The sequence below is a fragment of the Notothenia coriiceps genome, unplaced genomic scaffold, assembly GCF_000735185.1.
Source record: "Notothenia coriiceps isolate Sejong01 unplaced genomic scaffold, NC01 NC01_scaffold00024667, whole genome shotgun sequence".
Lineage (NCBI taxonomy): Eukaryota > Metazoa > Chordata > Actinopteri > Perciformes > Nototheniidae > Notothenia > Notothenia coriiceps.
In genome coordinates this window covers 9,742,442-9,750,780 of record NW_011357368.1, presented here as the reverse complement: position 1 = coordinate 9,750,780, position 8,339 = coordinate 9,742,442, and the positions used below count along the sequence as shown (strand labels likewise).

At 39.7% G+C, this 8,339-nt stretch overlaps 1 protein-coding gene across 1 annotated transcript in view; it reads left to right on the top strand.

Moving 5' to 3' along the window:
* LOC104955482 (hsp90 co-chaperone Cdc37-like) overlaps positions 1–7,723 on the top strand; it is a 14,393-nt gene extending 6,670 nt beyond the window's left edge. The window contains exons 3-8 of the mRNA XM_010782809.1: positions 3,181–3,286; positions 4,132–4,247; positions 4,341–4,463; positions 4,937–5,119; positions 6,557–6,628; positions 6,742–7,723. Of these exons, the coding sequence (XP_010781111.1) occupies positions 3,181–3,286; positions 4,132–4,247; positions 4,341–4,463; positions 4,937–5,119; positions 6,557–6,628; positions 6,742–6,852 (711 nt within the window). The 3' untranslated portion in view covers positions 6,853–7,723. The remainder of the gene's footprint in view (positions 1–3,180; positions 3,287–4,131; positions 4,248–4,340; positions 4,464–4,936; positions 5,120–6,556; positions 6,629–6,741) is intronic.
* The last annotated feature ends 616 nt before the right edge of the window (positions 7,724–8,339 follow it).

The window sequence follows — 8,339 nt, the reverse complement described above, 5'->3', positions numbered from 1 at the left end:
TCCAATGAGACCCTCTAGCCTGATTCCTAAGCCCTTTGCCCATGGCCTTGTTTTCTCCCATGCAGAGACTGGATTATTTCAGCCAGAAAACGCAAGTGAGTCTCATCCCTTCACTCTAAATCAATGGTTCTTCAAAGTGGGGGGCGCAGAGCATGCCAGGGGGGGGCGCGAAGAGACCAGGAGAAAAATGGTTATAAAAAAAAAAAAAAGATCCAAATTTGAAAAATTATTGTTTCGAAAATAATATGATCAGTGGCAGTACTATTACGTCCTGGGTCTCTGTGTTTCGATCAAAGCTCGGTTCTGTGTGTGTGGGTGTGTGGAACGAGCCATTTGTGTCGTGCGTGGCGAGCGAGAGAGAGAAGAGAGCGCACGGTCACTACGGGATCGTTGTTGTTGTTCGGTGCTAGCCGAGCTACGCTAAAAGGATATAGGAGTTTTTCAACAAACAAAGTGGAGGAGAGCTCTCCTGTCAGACTGAGAGATCAGTGGGCTAAAGGATCTCCTTAAGTGTTATCTTAGTGGTTCTCAAACGTTTTTGGTCACCATTAATGTAAACAATTATTTCCGAGGCACGTGTTTTATGATCATTACAGTATATAAAAAAAGAAAATAAATGAAACAACAGTATGAAATAACATATAGACAGTAAAACAAGAATAAAGTTTAAAGGTGAATTGTAAAATATCCATAAAGAAAAAGGAAATTGTTTACAATTCTGTTTCATATGGGTGTTGAGAGATGTATCCATAGATCTCTTAATGTTGCTCTCAAAATGCACCAGATTGATGCTTTGAACATTTAAAAATAAATTTTTCCCGGGGGAGCTTGCCCCCGGACCCCCCTATGTGAGGTAGGGCTTCAACAAACGACTAATTTGATAATCGATTAATCTGTCGATTACTGAAACGACTAATCGATTATTCGGACTATTACTTGCGCAATTTCTCAAATTCTCTTATTAGCCATCATTAAATTTAGGTTTGAGGTTGTTTTAGGCATGTGGAAACTAACAATGAAGACAAAATAGACAAATACTTGATTCAAAAATACATATTTATTAAACTTTCTGCTGAAATATATAAAAGATAAATAAAAAATCTGTCTGTCAACATTTTTAAACCAAGGGCAGCAACAATATATAATAAAAACTACAGCAGTTTCCCTTAATCAAATAAAAAAACTATTTCAACTTAAAAAGGGATAAACACTCTTGCATCTAGGCTAGATTATTCTGGGTTGAAATGGAGGAAAGTCAGCATCTCCACATGATCTCGGGAGAGGCTTGCTCTCTTCTGAGAGCAGATATTCCCCGCCACAGAGAAGATTCGCTCAGACGGGGTTGATGTTGCAGGAATGCAAAGGAAAGATCTTGCAAGCTTTGACAATACAGGGAAACGCCCCTTATTTTCCCTCCACCATCTCAGAGGGTCATCTTTTTTGTGAATGGCTGGCTCTGCGAAGTACGTCTGAACTTCGCTCCTTGCTATTTGGAGCTTTTGATCCTCGTGAGATTCATCACAAATAGTGGAGTGAGTGTAGTGAGTGAAGAGTGAGGGTGTCCGTGCGTTCTGGGTATCTTATATATAAACATAAACTAATTACTTTTCATCTGAAATACTTATTCTTTATTTTAGTGACTATGCATTAAACATAATTTAATTTCATATTTCACAGGGTTTGTAGAATTGACATTGTGACATACCGCGAATGTAAAAATTGATTTCTAGTGTAGACTACAGAAAATCCATTTCCATCTGGCTAATTCCTTCGTTTTCGTGCGGAGTGTGACTGACTCGACTACAGACCTGATCAGCACGGTTGCTCCGTATGGAACGCAGGACGGTAAGTAGTCACTTCTACCTTTACTTCTGTACCTTAGAACGGTGGGTACGGAGACTCCTCTCCGTAAGACCACACCGTGTAGTACTGTACCGACCTCCTCCACTATCGATTTAGTACTGTAGAAGGATGGTTTTATTTCGGTCATCAAGTGCTGTTACCCAGGTTATAAACCGTCGTTACGCTTTACGACCTCCTTTTTTGTGCCGACCCGGAGACACGCCGACGTCACCCGTGTGTGAGGTCGGGTATCAATTGTTACGGGAGTTACTCTCGGGTGGTAGTCGTCTCCGAAATCCCGACGTTCTGTGAACCAACTTGTGAAAGTCCTCTTCGCTCGACCGTTTATGTTTTTGACTCCACTTTGTTCGTCGTTTACTTGTGTGTGTCGTATTTGACTAGGTCCTCAGTCCATGTTCTACTTGTCACGTATGATGTACCATCTCTCTGAGGACCTTGTCGCGACCGGTCAATGACGTTGAGATAGGCTAGGACTCCATTGAGGTTCCCCGTTTGTCGTGAAACTGAACTTCGGTCTAGTTACCCACGCGACGACTTCTCAACTGTGTTCCCACGTCGGAAAAGTTACACGATGGCAAATGGATTCACCTGTCCTCATACGTTGAGAAGTACAGAAGGTGTCGACGACCAGTTTCCTGACGTTGCCAGGTGTGTCGTTTGGGCAAAACTTTGCCCGCGTCCTTTTCGTAAAAACAGTTCACGTCTTTTACCTATTTGCTTTCTACCCCCCACAGACTTGTAGTAGAGTCGTCTCTTTCTTTTGGGCTAACAAGAAAGTCGAAGGGGAACTGGTTCTAAGTCTTTCGACTTCAAATACCCTCGACTTCTACCGTGTGCCCACGTTCCCAGTTACTTCAGGACGTTTATTTCTCATTCCCCCAGACTCTATGTTCCGACACTCGCTCAAGTTGTCGTTCTCCCAGTCATAAGGCCGTCTCCCCTGTTTAGTCGTGACCTATTGGAGGAAGTCAGACTGTGTCTGTCAGACTCNTACTCTGGTGAAAGTAGAAGTACTGACTAAACTTCTTTCCTCAAGCGAAAATAAAGAAGTATGGGCTTTGAAATGTCCTTAAGTAAAAAGTACCCATAACTAGCGTTATGGGTACTTTTTACTTAAGGACATTTCAAAGCCCATACTTCTTTATTTTCGCTTGAGGAAAGAAGTTTAGTCAGTACTTCTACTTTCACCAGAGTATTTTTAAACACGAGTATCTGTACTTCTGCTTGAGTAAAGGAAGTGAGTACTTTTGCCACCTCTGATTTTCAGGGCTTTGTGCGTCTGTATGTTCATCTGTTTTTCTTTAAATTGTTTTGTAGAGTGTACTCAACATCAAGCCTGTAACAAAGGAGGAAACGGAGAAGGAAAAGGTGGCGAAGCACAAGACCTTTGTGGAAAAGTATGCAAAGGAAATCAAACACTTTGGTAAGCTTCAGTTTCGATGTGACTGAGGGGGCGTTGTCTTTGCCTTCCTGCCGCCTCACATTGTCCCTTTCTTTCAAATGTCCCTTCATGTTGTGGTTTGAACCTCCTTGTGTTGATCTTTAGTAGAGTTTTAAACTCTCCCAACACATCTCATGGGCTGTCGCAAAATATTTCACTCATTTTTCTTATTCACTATATAGGTTATTATTTGCTGATTGGGTCAAATATAAAAATACAAAAGTATTTTGGTCCAAGCCACTCATTCCAATTCCCTTTCTCTCTATATGATTAGTATATCTTAGAAGTTAGCTGTTGATTCGTGTTCATATATTGTATGTCGCATTGTAGGACACTTGAGCCACACTATAAACAGTTTATTTGAAACACAATGGTCAACACAGAACAGTTTTTAATGACAAATATACAGGTAGTTTTGGGTTCAAGTGGTTCATTGCAAGTAGGCCCTTCAAGTGGATGTCAAGGGAGGTGTCCTGTTAACTGTATGGTGGGATGTTTATGACTTTGTAAGTCTGATAGCTACAAATAGACAAGTCTTGTGATTAGTAGTGTACTTCCATAATGTTGGGGGACTCCAAAGAAATTCACAAAGGTCCAGATCAAATCAGCAGAAGAGAAATGTTTGTCTTGTAGTCCCTAGTAGTGATCTGGTATTATAAAACTATTGAAAGAAAACATTATTTTTTAAAAAGTTACATTACAACATCCATTTTTCTTGTTACTCTGTTATCAATTTAGAACATATTTGAATTCCTGTGTTTTAAAAAGTAACATCTGTAGTTAATTTTTAATCAACCCATTTTGCTGGCCCTGTTTGTGTACACCAGGAATGCTGCGGCGCTGGGACGACAGTCAGAAGTATCTGTCAGACGGTCCTCATCTGGTGTGTGAGGAGACGGCTAACTGCCTCGTTGTCATCTGTATTGACTTCCAGATAGATGAGGTGAGTTAAGGGGAAAGGGTGTATGCTTCTTCTTGGATAAAATGTTAATAACTCAGCCTGATGAAGCCTTGTAAATCCTCCCTGTACTTGTAGAAACCTGCTCTGATGGAGCAGGTCGCCCACCAGGCCATCGTCATGCAGTTCATCCTGGATTTGGCTCGGACGCTTAAGGTCGACGCGAGAGGCTGCTTCAGAGAATTCTTCTCAAAGATCAAGGTCTGTGTTCAGCAAAACATCTGTGGCCTATTGCTCTGTGTAATCGCTTTTCAGATGAAATGTGTTTCTGCTGGGTTGCACCAACAGGGATTCATTGGTAAACCTGATTAAATCATGGTTTGAGTTATTGCAATAACCTTTAAAACTAGCTTATAATTAAGAAAGATTTAAGTTTAACGTCATTTTTGGAGTAATGGCTAAACCCAGATTAAATGAAACTGTTAACTTAAAACTCATTTCAATTTAATTTAAAATATGAACAAGTATTAATTTTAAACTTAAGTGGGTGTAACTGTCAAAAAGGCTGCCTTTTCTAGATGGACTGAGCAAAAAATCTAATTCCGGTGTCAGACTCGATAGTTTGTGTTTCATCCTGTCCTGTTTATTTGGCAAAGAAATTTTTTCCTCTAGAGGAGGAATTCTGGCCAACGAGAGTAACGTTTAGCTAACTTAACGTTTCATGTCCGCTTCAGACTGCAGACAAGCCGTACCTGGACGCGTTCGACCAGGAGCTGGATCTTCTGAAGGACAGGATCCGCCGCTGTGCTCGGGCTCGAGTGGAGAACACTGTGAAGGAGCTGGAGGAAGAGGAGAGGCAGATGAGACTGGGACCCGGTGGTTTAGACCCTCTGGAGGTCTACCAATCACTGCCAAAGGTAAAGCTTCCACACACACATGCAAGCAAACACAAAGGTATCACTATTTCAGGGAGAAGTTTGTCATAGTGATCAGCGGAGGTTTAAAAGCACGTTTCATGGCTTATCAAACTGAAGAAAGCAATAGCAGAGAGTTAGATGAACAGAACACATTAGATGATTATATATGTTCTTTAAATAAGTATTCAGATTAGTTCTAGTTGAAATTATGACTTTACAAGAAGGCAATTAGGATGGGGTTGTATACAGTGTTTTACTAAATATAAAATGCTTGTCCTGAGCCAGGCATTATCAAATTGCTGTTGTAACATCAAAAGGCTTTGCAAACGATTTACTTTTAATCTTTCTTTTAAACCTTCATGAGGCTGTAAACGCAGCCACAGCATCTTGGGCAGTTAATCTGTTTTGTTAAGTGTTTAAGTATCAGATTATATTGTATGAGCAACAATCTAATTTTTTTAACATCTCATTCCACCTAAAAGAAAAACAGATTAATCCTGGTTGGTAAAATACACCAAAGTCTGTTTCTCAAATAAAAGCTTTCCACACTCGCTGTAAACGGGCATGTCCCCTTTGGTTTTACAGCAGCGAAACTTGATATAACCTTACACTGAAACAGAGAAAAGAGTGGTTGTTGCCCCGCTCTTCATCCCTGGAGGCTGTGAGGGAAACATCAGGCCTGTTGGAGCGCCTCCCTTTTCATCCAGTGTACACACCACATCAGTGAACACCTTGTTTTGCTGTAAAGGCCAAAAAAAAAAGTCAATACCGCAGATCAGATCAACACACAGGGCTACGAGTTGTTGTGTACACACAGTTTTTAAGACGTGACATATATAAGAGACATCATATCATGTTGTCCACCTTTGTTTAATAGATGGACGTAGCAGCAGAATGAATATATTAGGATTCATTCCAATCTACCGGCTTTCCTGCTTCTTCCATAAAGTTCACTTCCTGTTAAAAGCTCCTGACGTGAGCTATTTGTGAGATTGCATTTCCCGCACAGATTTCAGAACAGTTGTTTGTAGACTTGGCGCGGTCTATTGATATGAACCGTGTTGCCATTTGGATAATCAGAGGAGTCAATACACGGCAGAATGGACTCCACCAGTCAGGCATGAGCGCTCTGTGTGCAAGGTAAACAGCTTATCCACTTTCTCTGAGATTACGTACCGTAATTGTTCAGCTTCTCCTGACTGATTTAAATATTTTCTTTAAGTGAATTAAGGTCCAATGTCAGTAGAATTGGGGAAAAAGTGGGAGTGAATTTAAAGTTATGAATGCAGGATTTACTTAAAAGTGATTTGATATAACATGACAATGAAAGCATTTTCTTACTGAACTCACATTGTTTCAGTGTTGAGATCTGCAGTGGTCAGTTCAGTACGTAATGTTTAAATGACCATGCTAGATGATTTCTGTTTTGTATCCTAGGAAGTACAGAAGGGCTTTGATGAGAAGAACATCCAGTTGCTGCAGGAAGCTATGAGCAAACTGGGCGTGGAGGTGAGTGTGTTGGACGTAAAGGTTCAAATAAAAACGAACATAGAGAAGGCCGAAATTGTCTTTGATTGGGACAAAATACATGTGATTTATTAATTCTGTTTTTCCATCTACAGGAAGGAAAATACCACCTTAGGAGATGTATCGACTCTGGACTGTGGATCCCTCAATCAGGGGACAGTGACGATGAGGAAGAAGATGGAGAGGACGAAGAAGATGATTCATAAAAGAATGAAAAAACATACCTTGTTTGTGTACATTGGATGTTGACATGTCCAACCATCGTGTGTTTAAAACAACAATATAACGTCACAGCGTTTTCAAGAGCTCAGACAAAAGCCTTTAACAAAATAAGCTTCTACGTAAGGCAAGCTTTAATCAGACTTTAAACTGCAGAAACTTGACTCTGAATAAATGTCATTAGAATCAACTTATTTTACATTTGATTTAATTTGATATAGCACTCCAAAACATAGTTACCAAATACTTTAATAGACAAAAGGGCAGATAACACAATGTATAACTCTTTAAAAGTTATTAAAACATTAAGCGAAGGGCATACACATGAGTGAAACTACCAATAGCAAAATACTTCAAAAATTCATCGGGGAAAAAATAAACTTTTGCTTTTAAATGAAAGCATGTCATAGCAGGCTCATATTTCTATCTGCTTGTATCTGTTGTCAAACTGAGGTCAACAGCACCATCTCATGTCTGCTTATGGACAGACATCCCATACACTACATCACAATCATGTCAGTCAAACACACATTCCTCTAGTTTCCTCACTTGATTCAGATTTTAGTGTAGCAACGTCCGGGATGCAAAATAGAAAGAAACCAGAACATGTTTAAAAAGTTTCAGCTAGAAAGTGGTTATTATTTCTGCATGAAAAAAAGAGACATTATGTATTTAATATCATTGTAGTTGCAGATTAATCTTCTGTCAATCGTCTAATAAACCAAGTAAAATAGTTTGAATGTATTTTAAAGTCGTTGCTTTCTGATGTGAGATTGTTGTAATTGTTGTGAACGTAGACGTTTTTATTTTTGTATTTCTGCAGTTGTGAGACGGTTTAATTTGTGTTGTAGATGCGTAGAATAAACCAACTTTTATTCTTCACAAACTGTGTTTATTTATTAAGTGTTCCACTAGTTCCTCTGAGTTTTCATTCATTTCCTGCTGTACCTCTCTCTCTCTCTCTTTCTCACACTTGCATAATTAATTCCTGTATCTCTCTCTCTCTCTCTCTCTCTCTCTCTCTCTCTCTCTCTCCCTCCTGCATAATTAATTGCTGGGTTTGATTTAGTGGTCTGTGCTCGTTTTCTTTCAGGCAAAGCTTCTTTGTACTGTCATTTTGTAAATAGAAAACAATCAGTGCAGGCATGGGGCATAAATCAAATCTAGAAGATGCCTATACAGTAAAGCTTTCTGGAGAGAAACCGAATAGAATCACAGCTCTATGCAAACAATGACCAGGTGTATGTTTACCTGTATGTTAAAGTGAATATGGTTGTCAACATCAGGCCCTGACTTGATTTATGAATGTTATACTAATTATGTGAAGGCATTTAACAGGAACAGTCAGCTCAGGTTTAGTTCCTCAATATTAACTCAGAGACTGTTATACGGCCATTTTGTGAACCATCACAGTGTACGTCGTCTGTCAATCGACTAAAAAGTAATCTGCAACTATTTGTTGTTTGTTGTCTGT